General features: G+C 39.9%; 1 protein-coding gene across 16 annotated transcripts in view; it reads right to left on the bottom strand.

Annotated features, from left to right (window-relative positions):
- Positions 1-8997: 8997 nt before the first annotated feature.
- DACH1 (dachshund family transcription factor 1) overlaps positions 8998-21020 on the bottom strand; it is a 457475-nt gene continuing 445452 nt past the window's right edge. For all 16 annotated transcript variants that reach the window (XM_005306824.4, XM_065581128.1, XM_008172916.4 and 13 more), the window contains one exon: positions 8998-11728. In XM_005306824.4, the coding sequence (XP_005306881.2) occupies positions 11711-11728 (18 nt within the window). In that variant the 3' untranslated portion in view covers positions 8998-11710. The remainder of the gene's footprint in view (positions 11729-21020) is intronic.

Genomic DNA, 21020 nt, shown 5'->3' with positions numbered 1-21020 from the left:
GGAGATGAAAACTGCTGCAAAAGGGGCATTGTGGTCACTGACTCATCCTCTGGGAATGCAGGGTTTGAAAAGGAGCAGCACCATGCTGGGAACCTTCATTTTTATACAGACCAAGGCTGAGGCAGGACCCACCCTCCCTCCCTTTTAGGTGGTAAAATGCCAGGTTTGGTCAACACCTGGTGTGGGCATTACATTAACCAGCCCTTTTTAGGAGGGCTGGGGTGGGATTTTTCCCTTACCACCATATTGGCTTGGGTGCAGTTGGTTTTTTTTTTCGCTTTTCCCACAGAGGGTTCAGGAAGGGCTCTATCCATGTATGGCATGAAGGGTGGTAGGCCATATGTCGCAACTCATCATTTAAGTGTAGGGCAGATGTCCAGTGCAGGTATTCCATAGGAAAAGTATATAGTGACTGGATAAATGGCTTGGAAAAGGACTTAAAAAGAGGTGTTCATGAAAGCAACGAACAGGGCGGAGGGTGCGGTTGGGGACTCCTATGATCGGTACGGCAGGGAGACAATCCCCCCCCCCAATTCTTATAGCCTACCTTATGAGGCGGGGGTGGATGGTAAGGTCCTGGCAATGAATTTGATGGAGGGACTGGGAGGGAAAAAGAGGGGGAGCTGGTGGAAGCCCATCGCTCCAGGTATGGTAAGGTCCCGGCAATTCATTTGCCAGAGGGACATGGATGGAAAAAGAGGGGGAGCTGGTAAAAGCCCCCTTAGGGTAATTATGGAAGAAACATAGGGTTACCTGCACAGTACATTGTTATCTGTCGGGTAGTCCCAGACATCTAATAATAAAGTTGCGGCTGATTAAACCCATGTCAAATGTCTCCTGTCCTTTTTTCTGCATAGCCAGACAATGGTAGCACATTCTGTTACAGTTAAGGCTGCAAAACAGTTTCCATGACACTGTCCTATTTTCATATATTCAGAACGAAAATTTAAGCCAGGGGTCGGCAACGTTTGGCACGCGGCTAGCCAGGGTAAGCACCCTGGCGGCCCGGGCCAGTTTATTTACCTGCTGACGCGGCAGGTTTGGCCGATCGCGGCCCCCACTTGCCACAGTTTGCTGTCCCGGGCCAATGGGGGCGGCAAGAAGCAGCGCAGGCGAGCGATGTGCTGGCCGCGGCTTCCCGCCACCCCCATTGGCCCGGGACAGTGAACCGCGGCCAGTGGGGGCCGCAATCGGCCGAACCTGCCGCGTCAGCAGATAAATAAACTGGCCCGGCCCGCCAGGGTGCTTACCCTGGTGAGCTGCGTGCCAAACGTTGCCGACCCCTGATTTAAGCCAAATCCTTTCGGTCATTTTTAAAGTGTGGGTGGGGAAACACATTTCACTTTATAAAACAAATTCTAACCTCCGGTTTAAAAACCAGCGATAAAGCAAAATTGTGTGGCATTTGAAAATTAAGAATAATCATTCTTAGTGATCATGCAGCAATTTTCTTCAGTAGATTTTACAAAGATGGATTAGTACTATAGTCTGTACTATACTGTAAATTGTGGGCTCTTCAGGGCAAGGACCACAAGTTTGGGGCTAAATAAATAATAGGAATAGAATAGCCCATATACAATAGGTTAAGAGATAATTAACCCTTTAGCTGATTGAACACTGGGCAAAGTATATATAGAGAGCAGTAAAGTGTCGTAGTAGTCTTTATAGTCTTAGCAAACCAGATGTTTTCTGGGTTTCTATTTCCTGGAACTACCTGGCAACAGTCTTATGTTGATACATTGCTTCAGTATGACCTCTGTACCTTGTGAAATCTCACTGTGTCTGCAGATGAATTTTAGTGTCTCTCAGAAAGGTGTTGGTGGAGGACAGCACTAGAATCTAAGCTGGTTAGGTTATTGTTTTGATCTTTCTCTCTCTCTCTCTGCTTAGTTTAACATTTGTTGAAGATCTCCAAACGAGTGCTTTGCAATGCTTCAGTGTCCACCATAGAGAGTATTACACAATCATTCATGCCATTTTGGTAAATAAATAAACGATTACAACTCAGAGCTAAAAATAAAACAAGTAGGAGGATTAAAGAAGAACAATTGGATATGGTGCTGCTGAGCTGCCCAGAATAGAAGAATGCTAGAAGGATTCACTCACATCCATAGCAGTCATGCGTCATTTCTCAGAATGAAAACCAGCATATGCTCTCCTGTAAAAGGGAAATAAGGTGGGAGAGAACTTAAATAGAAACCTAATCTTTATTTCACTGTTACTGAGATGCCCTTCCATCTTTCTGGCATAAAATATGTCTATGTTACAGCCATTCTACTTAGTTCTCTTCTGTTTATATCCTTCTCCCAGTTTCAGCATATGTGGATTCAGATTTCCAGAGTAAGTTTCACTTTTTGAACCTTAAAATGTCCACCCAGAACTCAGCCAAAACTATCATTTTTGGCCCGCGTGAAAACCAAAACTGAGCCTAGACTTAGCTTGAAATGTGGCCAGGTTTGAAGCAGGGCCGGCTCTAGGCACCAGCAAAACAAGCTGGTGCTTGGGGCGGCACATTTTTAGGGGCGGCATGGCCGGCACCAGAATGCCGCCCCTAAAAATGTGCCCCGGCCGCCCTAGCTCACCTCCGCTGCTGCTGCCACAGCGCGCGAAACAGCTGATTTGCATGCCGCTACTCGCCCTCCCTCCCAGGCTCTCAAGTCTGGGAGGGAGGGGGAGCAGCGGCGCGCGAATCAGCTGTTTCGCGCGCCACGGCGGCTCGGGGTCTCCCCCTCCCTCCCAGGCTCTCAAACCTGGGAGGGAGGGGGAGATCCCGAGCGGCCGTTTCGCACGCCGCTGCTTCCCCTCCCTCCCAGACTTGAGAGCCTGGGAGGGAGGGGGAGAAGCGGCGCCCGCGCCGCGGCCACTCGGAGTCTCCCCCTCCCTCCCTCCCTCCTAGGCTTGAGAGCCTGGGGGGAGGAGGCAGGGCTGGGGATTTGGGGAAGGGGCGGAGTTGAGGCGGGGCCGGGGGTGGGGTAATTAAAGAACAGGGGGGCGGCCAAAATTGTTTTTGCTTTGGGCGGCAAAAATCCTAGAGCCGGCCCTGGTTTGAAGTTCATGAATTTCCACACACTTTTCTGCAAACTTGTGCTGAGCTTCAGATTTGTAACAAAGCCAAGTAAAGGTGAGGTTTGGCTGAATTCTGGTTTTGTTGCAAAAGATTCTCAGAGCTCAAGGGGCAATACGTCCTTCAAAGCAGCTAACAGTAGCTCAAATTACCTTTCCAAATTGACTAGCAGTAATTAATCATTCCAAACCACAGGTGTAATTCAAAGTCAACCCCGGCCATGACTCTTAGACCATTATTGCCTCATTAGTTTCCATCAGTCCCTTGATTATTATTTGTATTATCTAAGCACGTAGGTGCCCTAATCATGGTCCAGGACCCCAGTGAGCTAGGTGCTGTGCAGGCACAGAACAAAAAGACAGTGTCTGCCTCAAAGATCTTATAGTATAAGCATACAAGTAGAAGCAGATGGATATAGACAAAGGGGGGAATGTAAATCAACAATGAGACAGTACTGGTCAACATGATAGGCAGTGCTCACTGCACAAAGAATTGCCCCATTCTTCTCCAGACAACGCTATAAGACATTTTAAAATGTTAGAAGTTATTCTCATAAATCTACTCCTTTGACCATTCCCCAGTACTCAGGTCTGATCCCTTAACTCCCTTAATTAAGTTCTCAGGGTAAATTACATTATCAATAAACACGTTTTGCAGGGAAGCTCACATATTTTAAGCATAATTATGAAAGGAGCATTTGATGATACATCTAATCAGTAGTTAAAGGTATAGTCCCAAATAGGATGATTAACAAATTAAACTTCTAAAAACTTGGTTTCAGTTATTAGGATTTTAGGAATGTGAATTACAGTTAGCCAACAGGTAAATTCAAAGATTTGAAACACTTTATTTGAATGGGGGGAAGGAACAGAATGAAAAAATGTAAATAAATAGATAGTAATTAATTGGGCTTCATACTGGTTTTCTTTTCCTTTGAGACTGTTGTATAAATACTTTGACTCATCACACAGTGTCAGTCTGCTGAATGTGCTCAAGGGAACTTCGTCCTTGAGCAAATAAGGAGAAATTGTGCATACTATCCAATAGTCACACCTGTTCTTCCCCCAAATGAGCACTCAGATAAAACTCTCTTTCATGGACTTACATTAAAGATGAACATACTAAGTAGCTTTAAGAGAGACTTTCAAATCTGGAAATAGAGAGGACTTTCATGTTTCTGGAAGTGAACCCTCATACTTCTTTGGAGATTGCTGATCTGTCCCCACTAGATATGACATCAGTAGATATCCTGGTTTTGAAATATATCACGTTGTACCAATGGTCAGGCATTTCCAAGTAATACTTTGTTGAAGTACACACCTGGGTTTTTCTACAAAATCTTTTTCTCCCTCCCCCTTTCAGATTACATGGGTTGATGTCAACATACTATCTCAGGGATCGGCAACCTTTGGCACGCGGCTCGCCAGCGTAAGCACCCTGGCGGGCCGGGACGGTTTGTTTACCTGCCCCGTCCGCAGGTTTGGCTGATCGCAGCTCCCACTGGCTGCAGTTCGCCATCCCAGGCCAATGGGGGTGGCGGGAAGTGGCGGCCAGAACATCCCTCGGCCCGCACCGCTTCCTGCCGCCCCCATTGGCCTGAAGAGGCGAACCACGGCCAGTGGGAGCTGCAATCGGCCAAACTTGCGGATGCAGAAGGTAAACAAACCGGTTTGGCCAGCCAGGGTGCTTACCCTGGCAAGCTGCGTGCCAAAGGTTGCCAATCCCTGTACTATATCCTATTTTTGCTATGATGTTTGCCCCACCTCCAATCCTGGTTCACTTGTCTCATACATACATTATGGATAGGGCCCTACCAAGTTCACAGCCATGAAAAACATGTCACGAACTATGAAATCTGGCCCTCCCCTCCCCCCCCAGCCAGCCACAGTCTTTTCTGTGCTTTTACTCTATACTATACAGATTTCACAGACGAGACCAGAGTTTCTCAAATTGGGGGTCCTGACACAAAAGGGATTTGCAGGGGGGTCACAAGGGTTATTTTAGGGGGGATGGTGGTATTGACAACCTTACTTCTACACTGCCTTCAGAGCTGGGTGGCTGGAGAGTGGCGGCTGTTGGCCAAGTGCCCAGCTTTGAAGGCAGCACCCCACCAGCAGCAGCGCAGAAGTAAGGGTGCCAGGGTATGGCATTGCCATCCTTACTTCTGCACCGCTGCCTTCAGAGCTAACCCTAAACTCTACAATTACAACACTGTGACATTTCAGATTTAAAAGCTGAAATCATGGAATCTGCTATTTTTAAAAGCCTATGACCATGAAATTGACCAAAATGTACCATGAATTTACTAGGGCCCTAATTATGGATCTTGTGTGTGTGTGGAGGCGGGGGCGTGGGGGGGCATTGTAAGATCTTTGGGGCAGAGACTGTCATTCGCTATATATTTGTATAGTGCCTAGCATAACGGGACATTGACCAGCTTGGCCTGTAGGCACTCCACAATATAAGTGTTAAAGAATCCTCTGGATGGTTTTCAGGAAGTATTAAAGCAATCACTTCCTTTGCCAACTGTTGTTCCCTCCTTCTTTGGTTACAGCTTTGGGAAAGTAATTTAAATGGGGGAAAAATAATAGACTAGCCAATTCTAATCTGAATGGGAGCCTTTGTCTTCTTTCCCCTCTGGGTTTATCCCCTTCTCTCCTATGCTGCTCATTGGTTGCTGGAAGAAGCTGCATTGCTGGAACACTAGGCCTCTCACAAGCTAACAGGGAAGAAATTGGGAATCCCTTCTTAAAATAGTGGCAGCAAACCAATGACTTGGGAAAACTTTAAAAGATATCAGATTAACACGTAAAATAGATTCCGAAGTTTTCTCAGGTGACATCAGTGATCGGGGTAGGCTGGGAAAGCTAAACAGCACTAATACCGCAGTTGTATCCCAAGTCTTAAAATGTTGGTATAACCGCTCTGTGCCTCAGTTTCCCCAGTTATTTAATAAAGAGAAAAATGCCTGCCTCCCAGGGGGTGTTAATGAGTCTAAATCATTAATGTTTAAAAACCTTTGCAATCCCCTCAGGGGAAAATGATATAGAATTGCAAAGTATCATTATTAAGGTAGTTTACATGTTGCTGTTTTCCTGGTCAAGGAAACATTTTTGCTATGTTACCAAAGGAGTTGTATTGCACGGGTGGATTCCTGATTATGCACAATACTCATTTTCCAACTAACTCATGGTATGCAATAACTTAACCTGTCCTGGGGCTATTGAGACACCATGTTCAATTAACCATATGTGGGAAGGGCCTCAAAAAGGCCAGTTGCCTTCAACCAAAGTAGTACTTTCTATTTTATTAGACTTATCACGCTCATTTTACATTCCTGGTTATAAAATGCATCTGAGTACCCCTATAAATTATCTAAAATCCAAATGTGAAACTTTCCCATAAATCCCTATGTCTTCATCATGGATCAGCTATTTAAAAGGGCTAAATTCTAATCTCTATGGGAGCCTCTGTCTTCTTTCCCCTCTCTCCTCTGCTGCTAATCTGGCTCATTCCTCTCGCCTGCTGATACACCTGATGCATTTCCCAGTATTCCAGGTGACTTCAGCCTCAGAACAACTGAAATACCCAAAAGCTTGTGAGTAAAGCAAGTGCTTCTTGCTACCTGACATCACGAGCAATTATACTTGAGATTGCATGGTGGATACAAGCTCTGTGATTAATAGACAAACACGCCAACCTGTCACAATATGCATAATCCTCATTATCCTGGAATCTAACTGACACTTCACAATGGATCATCTTGAAGGTACAAATCCTCATCATACGGAGCCATAATATTAACCCACAGATTATGTTTGAATTCTTTTGGATTATGTACAAAACAGAGCATTTAGGGCAAGCTTTTCAAAAGTGTCTAGGGATTGGGTGTGCCTGAATTTTTTGATGTCCAACTTGGCACACCTTAAAAGGTCTAAACTTCACAAAGAGCTGTACAGCTGCTCTCTAAAAATCAGGCTCCTTTTCACAGATTCATAGATTATTGTGAACATCTAGCCTGATTCTCCTGCCTTACACAGCCCTTGGAATGTCAACAAGTAATTCCTGCATTAAGCCCATATCTTGTGGTTGAGCTGAAGCATATTATTTTAAAAAGGCATTCAAAGTATCTAAAATTTGGCACCCAAAACCACAAACACCATAACTCACTAGTAACATCTGAAAATCTTGCCCTTAGGGCTTTGTTTATTAGTCAGCACCCTGACAAACATCATATAAGCAGTGAGCCGCTTTCAAAGGTTTGTGGCACCTTCAACAGAATTGCGAGCTACATTTCCAGCCAGAAAGCAACTTCAGAGCTCCATAGGTAGTTGAGTTTGTCAGCTGATGCCTCAGGGATGTTTGTAAACCTTCAGGTGAATATTTTCCACACAGTTCAGGAGCCTATGTTCAGGCGCCTGGCTTGAAACTCCTTGGTGATCTGGCCATGGCCAGATCTGATACTACAGATGGGCAAGATGTGAATACTACAACCACTTCCTGATACAGCGATCCATTTCTGCTTCTTGACCCACACTTCTCCCTACTATCTTCTCTGTAGGTATCTTCCACATCTCCTTCCACTTGATTGTTCTTTACTGTGGGGGAGGATCTGCTTTTGTGGTTGTACTGCCAGACCTCAAGATAGCCACTACCACTAGTGTTGTTCAACTGGACCAGTCCAGCCGAAGCACTGCTCAGTTCCAGCTGCTGGTTGCTGTCTCACTGCCTGACTACTTAAGAGATGACTCATCGTGCAGAGAGGACAACGTGAAGCCAATGGAGATGCAGGTAGTTTCTGAAGGAACTGATGGATGCACCTTGTTTGGGATATTTAAAACTGGACTGGAAAAATGCTAGACAATTACTGTAAAGAACAATCCTGTACTGGCATGGAGATGGATTCATAGACTAAACAGTTTTTATTTCATCTTAGCTCTATAATTGCACCACTCTAGTTCTCAGAGCTATCAGTAAGCTCCAGTGGAGACACCAAGGAGGTACTTGGCTGCACAAGTACGTAGATGGTTTTTGACAATGGGGCATTTTAAAAGCAGAAAGAGGAAGGAGAATGTTGTTGCTGCACATGCAGGGGATGAAAGAACTCCTGTCTGAACTATTGGCCAGCAGCGAAAATCCTGTGGGATCCATGCAGCCCTTAAATCACACAATTGCAGCACTCAGAATACCTAGGAGTAATTAAATAGGCTGGTCCAGCTAAGCTAATCTCCTTCTGATTCCCAAAGCAAACCTGCTCCCCAGTGAACACAGGAAGCAATATTGCAGGTGAAAGCCCCTATATTCTCATCACTGTAAAAAGGGAACATGGTCCTTAACGTGTAAGAAGAATATGTAACTTTGGGGTTCTCTAGTGCAAAAATATCATACTTCCAGATTTGTTAGGATTTCAAGTTTCTAAATATGTTGTATCAGTTGAAGGAGATTTCAGACAAAAAAACTGGGTTAGAGTAACAAATCCCACACACTCTTGTAGTTACAGGAATATGTTTTGTTCCATCAATATGTCCACTTTACATTATTCAGCACAAAGCTTTGTGAAATAAGAATCATGGGAATATCACAATATAAAGGAAAAAGGTACAAATAACAGCTTCATAAACTGAGCAATGTACATAAATAAATCATGTAGATGGGGGCAGTTTGCTTAGCTAGCAAGAAACAAAATATGGAAAATCTGCTTGTTAAACAATAACCACAGAGTGTGCTTTTATGATTTTTTTTTCACCACAGTAATTCATATTAGAGATAGAAGCAGTTGCATGTTAAATAAAATCATTCAGCATTGTTCTCCTCGCATTACAAAGAGCTGACTTATGTTGTTTTTAGATGCCTCCCATTAGAAAGTAAATATTCCTCTGATGTTATACGTTTCACAAAATTTAATAAAGATGAACTGTAAATAAAGTCACAGGGAGATTTCAGACAGTTTTATTAGCAGATTGTTGAAAAGAAAAAGAAAATTAAATACAATAACAGTAAACGTGGTTCTCACATTGAAACCAGGCTCAAATAACTAGGCTACCATAGAAAAATTTCCAATTCTTGCATTATGATGTAAAAACAGATTTTTGTACAGATTTTGTACAACAAAATTCGTAATAACCTTTTATCATTTTTAGAAAACTTTAAATATATAGATAAAAATAGACAATTTTCATAGGTCCTACATGAAGATGAGAATGTTCTGTTCCAAGGGCTTGCATAGAGCGCAAATGTGGTTATAATATAGAACAACTAGACATTAATATCTTTAAGATTTCAAAAGCATATAAACAATACCATGAGCACACTTTTTCTTCATAATCTATGCAAAAACAAACAAACAAAGAAAAAACAAAACAAACAAAGGAAAAAACCCAGCAACCCAAAACTTGTGTAACTGAAGAGGGGCAAAAGTTCAACTGACGGTAACATTTCATGAATTGTAATATTTACACCATTTTATTAAGCTCTTAATATCCATCTTATGAATTGTTTCCCCCTTAATCCTTAACATTTCCATTTATGTACCAAGCCAAATACTGAGGCATTCCTAAAGGTCTTGAAAGTATATACTGTAAAACTATTAAACCGACTTACAGGTGACTCTATGCAAGGAGCAGAGCAATGGCAGATGCTACTACATATTTCAGTTGTAGGCTTTAATTCTCTTTCAGATATGAATGATTCAAAAGCTTGCCACAAGTCCATCAAAATTTACAGCGGTTAACCCTTTAAAGACTGCATATGAAAAAACTGGTGTACAGAATCTCTGAAGTGTTCAAGCAACTATGAAAGAATCATGATTAAAAAACAATGTTACTATAAAGAATTTGGTAACAATATTTAATGAAAAATATTGCTCGATATTTCTTTTAAAAAACTACCATGATGTGAACTTGTATGTACAACTTTTCTATTGTTAGAAAAGGATTGTGGTGGACTAAATAAGGGTGTACCAGCATGGCAAGGAAAGACCTACAAACCATAGAAGCGCAGAGCTAGAGTTTACAAATCTTTAGATTTCTTTTTTAATTTGATAAAATGATATCCAATCAGAACTATTTTGTAAAGGAGAATTTTCTTAAGTTAGGTATCTTAGACATTTAAGATTCTGATATGTTTCCATGTAATAAATAACATTTTATATGCATACATTACAGATGAAGAAAGCATAATCACAAAACTTACAATAACAACGCTGATTCACAAAATCAGTCTTTAAAGGGGTAACAAAATTATGCAAAGCAAGGAACATAATGTAAGTATGTAATAAGCAGTGTGTTGCAGCTTACTTCCAGTTATCAGCACAAAGGTGAAAACACATTGTAGCTTTCATAAAGACAGTGAAAATAACACATAACCACCCTTCCCTAAGATAAAGTGAGGGAGGAACAATAGACTTCAACTGTATCACTCAGCTCTACGTGGTATTGGACTGATACATCAAGTGTTTGTTAGGTTTTCTTTTTAGCAACATTGACGTAATATGACATTAACATATAAAAATATTTCTGGTGTTTTGACTTGCTGCTCAGCCATAGTCCATTCTTAAAAGTGCTGTTTCAGGGCACTAACCAGGGATCAATATACAAATAAAAGTGGCTGATATGGAATTCTGATTCGTTACCAGATGCTTAAGATCTCATTCATTAATACTGTGACTCCAGGACAAATATTTACATGCCTGCATGCGTTAAAACTAGAAAGGCGTCTTTCTGACAAACAGGGTGACAAAACATTATCTAAAATGTTCATTTTCCTAAACGCTAGTATTCTACTGCATACATAATACCTTCCTGGTGTGGTTTGTGTTTATATACTGTACACGTGACCAACAGTTTGAATAAGAAGCAAAGTCTTTTTTTTTTTCCATAAACCCCTGCCAGTTTAGAATGAGAAATTATTACTCGTTTTATTTATATTTTTATGTTTATTTTAGGAAAAGAGACTTTGTGAACAGTAAAACAGTTTTGCTTACATTCAGCATTTCCTTTCTCTTAGACAAAATTTCATTTTACTTCATGTGGTCTAGCATCCATGTGTTGGTCTCCTGGAAAGCATGTGGAAAAAAAGTCTTTAGAAGAAAACCCACGTTCACAGAGTTTGAAAATTGAATATAACAGGTTTTTTTCCTTTTACTTTTTTTGTCAGAATCCTCTTATGCCCCCATACAAGTTTACTTCTGAGCTGACTTGCTGGTTTAGGTATGACAAAACAGTCTATAAGTGTAGGTGGATACTGCTGGAAGGATTGTTTGATGTGCTCAAATACAGAATCATCAGAGGAGGACAGAGTTTTCATTCCATTAAAAAGGGAATGTTAGGCCTTGTTCTGACTGGTCTATAACTTTGTATACAAGGATGCAACAGCAAAGCTGCAGTTTTTGACTGTAAGAAGAGTGAAACTTGTACATTTACAAACATTCCCTAGGTCTCTAGCTTGAGCCACAGGTGATAACCAAAGGAGAACACTCTTGCAGAATGCTTTAAACTGTTGAAGAACATTGATACACAAAGTTAAGGAAGTTGCCTTGAAAACACTTTGTTTTTGTAGACCTTCCAAATAGTGAACATCTTACTGCACAGTTCTTTACCGTAGCACAAATTGCTTCAGCAGGAAAAATTCAGTACATGACTGTAGTTTTCAAATAAAGTCGTCCATCTAAAATAAGAAAACAAATATTTTCTTTAAATATTCATTCCTGTACTGTATCAACAGAAATAACAGTTACTTTGTAAAATGGATAATTGCAAAATGTCATATGCCATAAAGCTATTTTAAATGAGCAATGTTATCAAGAAATCTGTCGTCATCAAGAAATCTGTTGACCTGTCACTGATGTAACATCACCTATATGTATTCAAAATTAACTCCATCAACAATTACATACAGTTTGCAAGATTTGGACACTGCAACTGTTTCTAATACCTGTAAAGCTTTTATATATGCTGCATTCATATCAATGCACGGAGACTAGGAAAGTAGGTGGAGCTTCTGTGCATGTGATTTTACTGATATGCAAACTTAACTGAGTACTTTTGAACAGCAATTACTTCCTTCATGGTTACAGAGCAAAAATATTCCTGCATACAACCATGAGTACTACCATCACTAAAGGCATAGCTTATAACTTATGCTTTTAGCTGTGTTGTTAAATATACCATGTAATGTAACCATTGTGCACTTTTGTAGGTATTTATATAGAACCCAGTATAGGATATTTAATCAGTATCAGTGAGCCTTTTCTCCCATAAGTGAGATTAACTAAACAATTACTATGTTAAAGATGCAATCATATCTCTCAATTTTTACCATCCAACAGAGAAACAAACATTCAAGTGGTGGGGAACCATGAGTAATAAATAATAAATTATTTGAGTCAGTAACACTAGAAATAAAAGCACTGAGATGCATAGAGCCTTCCGCCCAAAAGTATTGTAACCTGATTTATAAGTATAAAGCAAAACCTACTGCTTTATGAGTACAAGATGTAAAATATATAGCTCTATGTATATGTATATTTCAAGAGTATAAGCAAGCTCATGGGATCATTCTTACTATGCTGTTCTGTGTGATAAAAAGTGCAGGTTCTCTGGCTCTAAACTACTGAGATTAAGGCAAATTATGAAGCACATTAATCATGTACAATGGATAATTATAAAACACCCAGCCTAACCATGAACCTCAGTGCACTACACTACACATCTGTATTTGAAGACACATGCAGCACAGAAGTCCTTTTGGTTCAACCCCAATATACCAACAAGTATTTGCAATATGTTTTACAATTCAACCTGGTTAATCTGAATTAGTCTGTAAAGTTCACATTAGAAAAAATTTAAGTCAACAATTCAGTGCAATGCAGATTTACTGATAACCAATGAAGTATATTAAATATTCAGACAACTGCATAAAACACCTGAATCAGTGAAATGATCTGACGATAAATATTGAGAGAAGTTTACCTGAAGAGTAACTGAAATTATAATACAAATGTAACTGACCATATTCTGTCCTCAGCTACACCCCTTGCAACCCCAGTGTCAAGCTTCTGTGGTGGCTGCACAGGGAGAGAGGGCAGACTTAGCCTCTATTTCTTTCCTCTCCTGCAGTTGTTCTGCCCATTTTCCCTCTATTCTTAATTTCATTTTGCATCACTTTTCCTGATCTTTTCTCCCCTTCACTCTTCCCTGCCCCTCTCCTTTTCCCAGAAGTTCCAAGCCTTTTTCAGTGGAGTGTTCCACCCTCCCGTTACCTGCCACCGCTTAAACTCAGAACCATTTCAGTGTTCTCTTTGTTCTTTATGTTCTTTGTGCACTAGAGATAAAAAGGAATTGAGTATTGCCTCAACTTAAAGGCTTTTTATTCTTCGGTGATGCATGAAGTGCAACCAAAATGTTTGTGAGAATCCTGGGGGGAGAGGGGGGAAAGGGAGGAGAATGAACATGTAAAAACTAGCCTGGTAAATATCAAATCAGGAGGTATGATAAAACTTATCTAAAAATTGTAAAACTTAAAATGGCTGGACCCATTACAGGCTATAGTTACATATAATTCTCCCACACATATTTAATAAATAGTAACAATAGTACTAAAGCTGTCTCAATACCTCTGTAGGAGAATTACTCTATAGTATATACCAGCATTTTTGATATCTTGAATGTGTGCGTGTTAATGAGTGCTAGGCATAACTCCTGGGCCTAAACATTAAGATAACCTAAATTCAGTGACTTATATTTTATTTGACTATACTTGGTCTCTACATGCCTTTTAAATAAAATGTTTAGTTTCAAATATTCTCAATTCAAATATGTCTGTATGATGCTGAACTCTTCTAACCACTTATGTGAAAAAAGGATATGTAGACAACGGCAGTACATTTTAAAAAAATCATTGCTTAAGGAGCCAATCTGACACTGAAGTCGATGGGAGTTTTTTTTCAAATGGGAGCAAGAGAAGGCCTTGCATTTTCCATCTAAAGTCAACAAAAGACAATATTGATGAAGGTCTTAAAAAAACTCTGTCTCCTTTACAAAGTCGAACACATATTTGTTTTTAAAACTTGTTACCTTCTACGATATGATGAATATATATGATAAAATATAAACCTCATTGTTCCTCAACCAGCCTAATGGTGGATTATAAAATGTGCCATTAATTTTCTTTATATTGATAATGACCTTAGAATGCTATATGTGAACTAAGTATCTGATCTAATCCTATTGTTAGGTTCCTTATAATACATCTATATTCTCTCTTAACTTGTTTGTCTAATTCTCCTAACAGATGGACAAATGTAGCAAGCATTAAATATGTCAGTTGTAAAATATATGCCACCTGCCATGGTTACTGTAGATTAGGCACTTTGAAGATTAAGTCATACTTAGTAAGATTTTAACAGTTTCCAGAAATTGCAAAATATTTTATTTAATTTTTCAAAATTCACAACAGGAGGGATAAGATACAAAAATTAACAACTTTTTCTTTAGGACCCATTGCACCAAACTGCGCTTTGAAAATATAATACCTACACCAAGGTACTCTTCTCAAGAGACTGCTCATGGTAAATTTACAAGCAGGAGAAAGAGAAGGAGTTTTTGTAGGTTTCATGTTCTTCTCCAAGTACACATGCTGTATATAGCAAATAACCTCATGAAACTACAAGTAAAGAACAAACAGGCATCTCGCTCTCCATCTCAGGGACGTGGTGACATCAAACCACAAGAGCAAATGTTGAGTAGTCTGTGAGTTGCTATAGCTTCATATTATGATCTAATATAGCTGATCTAATACAATACTTATATCCTTTTCTCCCCTTTCCTTTCCTCAGACTACCCCCTCCCATCCCATACAGGTCTCACCTCTCCTTTCTCCAAGCTCCTTTCTCTAAGCTCCAGCTGGAGTGACTGGAGCCTACCAATGCTGTTATCAAAGTGATCTTGGCCTTATGAAGGTGCTGACAAAATTCCTGTATGAATCCTACTGGAGTGTTATCATTAGTAGGGTTTCCTAACTCAGAGGAGCATACCACAAAACCCATAAAACCTGATAGCTAAACAGGGCCTTGCAGGTACATTATATTTTATTGAATTTAGTATATGTAGATTTTATATACAAGCACACAAAGATACTGTGTATACGATTAACAGACATATATTATATCCCCCCCCAGACAAATATATACAAATAAACTCTACCAATTTTGCTTATTGCTCTGTGTACATGTCCATAAAGATGGAGTGTATTTTTGTCACAATGAATACTGTTTTCACAAGATACTGTACAACACTAGAGGTATGCATGTTATAAATACACAGTAATACTTCCCACTCTTAATGTTAAATATAAAATACAAATTAGGAAAATTGTGATAACTTGCTGAGTAAAAGCACTTATAATTAGCAGAATTTAACTATGTTTTAATTGGTCTCCTGTAAATGTCAATGTTCAGCAAGATTGAGTTACTAAAAGGAGCTTGCACACTGTGAAAGTGCCCACACTCTTAACACTCATATTTGTTTTTGTTTGTGGGGGATGTGATGACAGGAGTTATAGTTCAGGCAAGGGAGTATTTAATTTTTTTTTAAATCCTTTTTAATTAAAGCTCATCTTGAGGTTTTTGAATAAACACATCCAAATAGTTACAAGGTCAGAAATGTCATGGACAAAAAACAGTTTTGACCTAACGCTTGAAAAGGGTAGGGTAGGGGGAGTGGGAGTTTGAAGCAATACATATGCCGTGAGATGCCTCCTCTTTGAGAAGTAAACTGGGGAACATTTACACTCACACTTGTGTAACGTGTGCAACATTTAGCTTCTGGCGGTCTAAACATTTTGCTGGATAAAATGCAACTGTATTACAGTATTATTTCTGTTAAGATATGCAACTGTAAAAGTGTAAAATCTATATGACATTTCAAGTGTAGCTTTAGGTTGCAATCTAAATAAATAAAATAATCCTGCAGTTAAATCAATGTCAAGTAGAATGTAGTGTGCAAAAGAGGATGAACCACTCTTGGAATGAGCCACTGAGGCTGTTTGAGATCAGAATTTATTGTGTGTTACTAGGTTACCAAAAGAAACTACACCATTTGCTCAAGAAATTCCCAGAAAAAGCACAGGAACAAATCTGCACAGACACACCCCTAGAAGCCCAACCAGGGGTATTCTATCTGCAACCCAAGATCCATAAACCTGGAAATCCTGGACGCCCCATCATCTCAGGCATTGGCATCTTGACAGCAAGATTGTCTGGCTATGTAGACTCTCTCCTCAGGCCCTATGCTACCAGAACTCCTAGCTATCGTCGAGACACCACTGACTTCCTAAGGAAACTACAATCCATTGGTGATCTTCCAGAAAACACAATCCTGGCCACTATGGATGTAGAAGCCCTCTATACCAACATTCCACACAAAGATGGACTACAAGCCATCAGGAACAGTATCCCCGATAATGTCACAGCAAACCTGGTGGCTGAACTTTGAGACTTTGTTTCACATTTGGGGACAATGTATACCTTCAAGTCAGTGGCACTACTATGGGTACCCGCATGGCCCCACAGTATGCTAACATTTTTATGGCTAACTTAGAACAACGCTTCCTCAGCTCTCGTCCCTTAGCACCCCTACTCGTGCTACATTGATGACATCTTCATCATCTGGACCCATGGAAAGAAGCCCTTGAGGAATTCCACCATGATTTCAACAATTTCCATCCCACCATCAAACTCAGCCTGGACCAGTCCACACAAGAGATCTACTTCCTGGACACTACAGTGCTAATAAGCGATGGTCACATAAACACCACCCTATACTGGAAACCTACTGACCACTATACTTACTTACATGCCTCCAGCTTTCATCCAGACCACACCACATGATCCATTGTCTACAGCCAAGCTCTAAGATACAACCTCATTTGCTCCAATCCCTCAGACAGAGAAAAACACCTACAAAAATCTCTATCAAGCATTCTTAAAACTACAATACCCACCTGCTGAAGTGAAGAAAAGATTGACAGAGCCAGAAGAATACCCAGAAGTCACCTACTCCAGGACAGGCCCAACAAAGAAAGTAACAGAACGCCATTAGCCGTCACCTTCAGCTCCCAACTAAAACCTCGCCAGCGCATCATCAAGGATCTACAACCTATCCTGAAGGACGATCCCTTATTCTCACAGATCTTGGGAGACAAGCCAGTCCTCACTTACAGACTGCCCCCCAACCTGAAGCAAATACTCACCTACAACTACACACCACACAACAAAAACACGAACTCAGGAACCTATCCTTGCAAAAATGCCCGTTGCCAACTCTGTCCACATATCTATTCAAGGGACACCATCATAGGACCTAATCACATCAGCCACACCATCAGAGGCTCTTTCACCTGAACATCTACCAATGTGATATATGCCATCATGTGCCAGCAATGTCCTTCTGCCATGTACATTGTCCAAACCAGACAGTCTGTATGAAAAAGAATAAATGGACACGAATCAGACGTCAAGAATTATAACATTCAAAAACCAGTCGGAGAACACTTCAACCCCCCTGGTCACTCAATTACAGACCTAATAATCGGAATACTCCAACAAAAAAACTTCAAAAACAGACTCCAATGAGAAACTGCAGAACTGGAATTAATTTGTAAACACCATTAAATTAGTCTTGAATAAAGACTGGGAGTGGATGGGTCATTACACAAAGTAAAAACTATTTCCCCATGTTAATTTTTCCCCTACTGTTACTCACACCTTCTTGTCAACTGTTTGAAATGGGCCATCCTGATTATCAGTACAAAAGATTTTTTTTTCTCTTGATGATAATAGCCCACTTTAATTGATTAGTCTTGTTATAGTTGGTATGGTAACACCCATTTTTTCATGTTCTCTGTGTGTATATATATCTTTCTACTGTATTTTCCACTGCATGCATCCGATGAAGTAGGTTTTAGTCCACGAAAGCCTATGCCCAAATAAATGTGTTAGTCTCTAAGGTGCCACAAGTATTCCTCATTCTTTTTATTGGTACTACAGTGATGGTTGCTTTAGAAAGGTGCATATTAAAAATGACCATCATTATTCTAGTAAAAGTACCCTGCAATCCTGGTTACAGCTGTGGTTTATGAAAATCCATGAGCCCACATCCAAGGCTCTGGTGCCAAACCTGCACTCTGTGGATTACCAATCAGCCAGTTACCATCAATAGAAGGCTACCAAGCAAACTCTTTTGTAGTGATAGGCTAAAGCCTTTGCAAATGGGGGAAACCTGTTCTGGCTATGGGAGTAGGGAGGGGATACCTACAGTGTTTGACCAGAGAAGATCTAGGATCTATTCTTATCACTACCACTCATCATCTTTGGACAAGTAATTTCATCTCTCTACACTTCTGCTTTCCTTTCGTCTTTCTTTTCTTTTTAGATTGCAAATAATTTCTGGGCAGGGACTCTCTCTTACTAAGTCTGTACTGTGCCTAGCACAATAGGGCCCAGACTTTAGCTGAGGTCTCTAGAGGCTACCATAATAAAAATAATAAACTAACACATCACCCTGATTCTATTTTAACTGAAACTATAGATTTTTCTAATACTGCTAAAAAAAATCTATTTGAAGGCCACCTTCTTTAATGGTAGTTGAAATAAGCTGAGCTCAGAAAGCAATCCCTTTGCAAGCCAAATACTACCATATAACCACCGGCCCAAACCTTGGCTCTCATTGAAGTCACTGAGAATGTTATACTGAAGTTCAATGGATCAGGCCCATTGCTACTACATTCTGAATACTTTCAAACAATGTCAATTTTGATTCTAGCCAGCTGATGTAATTACAATGCATTTCTCCTTCTCTCTGCAAATAGGGTGGCATGCAGGCAAATGAAATATCACACCAATAGAAGTTAATGTAACACACATTTTGTGACTTTAGAGTCATTATGGTATTTTGTCCCCAACATTTTATACACTGTGGTACTAGAGTGCAAAACATCATGATCCAGCCTCTGTTCAATATATTAAAAGAAATAAAACACTTGTGACATAAAATAGTGCTACTTTTATTTAAATAGAAGAAAAGATGCTCACTTGAGCTAAAGAAATAATGAATTGTATTTCCTATTAGGAAGTAGCTTTATTGAAAATGACAGCTATTTTCTCAGAAGTTATTTCCAGGTACCTGTAATCTAATGAGGTTTATCCCTTTCAAGGAACAGTAGTACATGCATGCCCGAATTCACACAACCTCCTCAGCCCAGAGCTGATAAAAGCACTAGCAAGCCACAGCTCAAGCACTTTTAAATTATATTACCCGCTGGTTTATTTGTTTTAATAAGATGGGGCAAATGTGAATCACAGTGTACTTCTAACCTTTCATTCAACCTGATGTTTTAATCATTTGGAGGAAGAAATAATAATAATGATAATAATGAATGGCAAACAAATGATAATGATTCATGTGGTGTTTGACAAGAAGGCAATGGGAAGTCAAAAGAAACACAAATATATTGCAACAGACGGAAAGGATCTGAATCAAATTGTAACTCTTCTTCGAAAAACTTAAAAGGAAGCAGCTAATTAAGGGTGAAATCTATTTTTCCCTACTCTTCATATATTTTATTTAAAATGCAGACAAAAGAGGATTTATTTACCCAAATGGGAGTCTGACTGCTTAACCATGGGAAAACCATTTATGATGAGGGTGATGTTCTTTAAAAGACCACAAAATCTAACAGAGAGTATAATCCTGGCATTTCTAAAGTGAGTTCAGTTCATGATATGTGGCTAATTATTAATCTTTACAAAAATAACATGCCTAGAATGGAAAAGACTCCTCCTGGGTACAAGATCATCAATAACACTGAAGCCCTTCTATAGTATTCAGGTGGGGGTAAATTGAGGGAGATGAGACACGGGTCTTCACATTACTGCATGCCAAAAAGGTGGTCTTTACACTCACCCAAAATGGTTGGTGAGGAGACAGGCAGGTCAAGGATTGATATGCTGATTACACAGCACCAGTACCCATACCCTGTCAAGAAAATAGGATTGAGGAAAAGAGGGCAGGGCCAGAGTGCAGCCTGCTCAAGAGTTGAGGCTGGTGGATTTCATTCTCCAACCCTCCGAAAAAAATCAATGTTTTCCCAGGTTTTATGCAGAGATCAGAGCCGGAACAAGGCATAAGTAGACTAAGGAATTGCTTAAGGCCTGGAGCAGCTCAAGGTGGTCCCCTATTAATTATTAGCATGTGTTTTGTCTGGGGGGACCCCAAAATATTTCTGCTTAGGCCCCCCCAATGGGCTAGTACGGCCTCTGGCAAAGATAGATTATTTTCACCCCGCATGTTCAATAAACTCATGCAAGCATGAATGTACTTAAACACACTGAGATAAATGCTACCCCAATTTACCTTCTGTACAATGCTACTGAATTCTACACATTACTTCCAAATTTAGCCCTTTGCATACTGTGAGTAATGACATACTTTTAATTTTTCTACTCAGCATTCACTTACAGGTATTGTTGTGCTAACATTTCATGTAAACATGCAGTGGAGTGATATTTTCATACTTACCTTTTTGAACTAAAGATTTTATACTTAAGATGTTTAAATTTTGCATCCAAATTGCCAGAGATTAAAATACAGAATGGAAAAATATCCTATGAGCTGCCTAGGTGTTTGTAGTTTCTTTGAATATTAAAGTGAAATCTCCACTATTTCAGGATCTTCTCCTTTCAACAGTTTCCCCATATATTTTCATTGTTTATATTTTTTTCAATCACTTCATAATCACATTGGATGTTATGAGAACAAGCAAAAGGTCAAAAGTCTGATTAGTAAACTAACAATTCCATTAAATATCTGCACATATCTCCTATTATTTAAAAATCATCCAGATGACACAGATCTTGCATTTTAAGTACACAAAAGACATTGATGTGGCAAAGTGAGAGGTT

This window comes from Chrysemys picta, chromosome 1 (assembly GCF_011386835.1).
Source record: "Chrysemys picta bellii isolate R12L10 chromosome 1, ASM1138683v2, whole genome shotgun sequence".
Lineage (NCBI taxonomy): Eukaryota > Metazoa > Chordata > Testudines > Emydidae > Chrysemys > Chrysemys picta.
The sequence above is the reverse complement of the archived record's forward strand: the minus strand, read 5'-3'. Positions and strand labels throughout refer to the sequence as shown.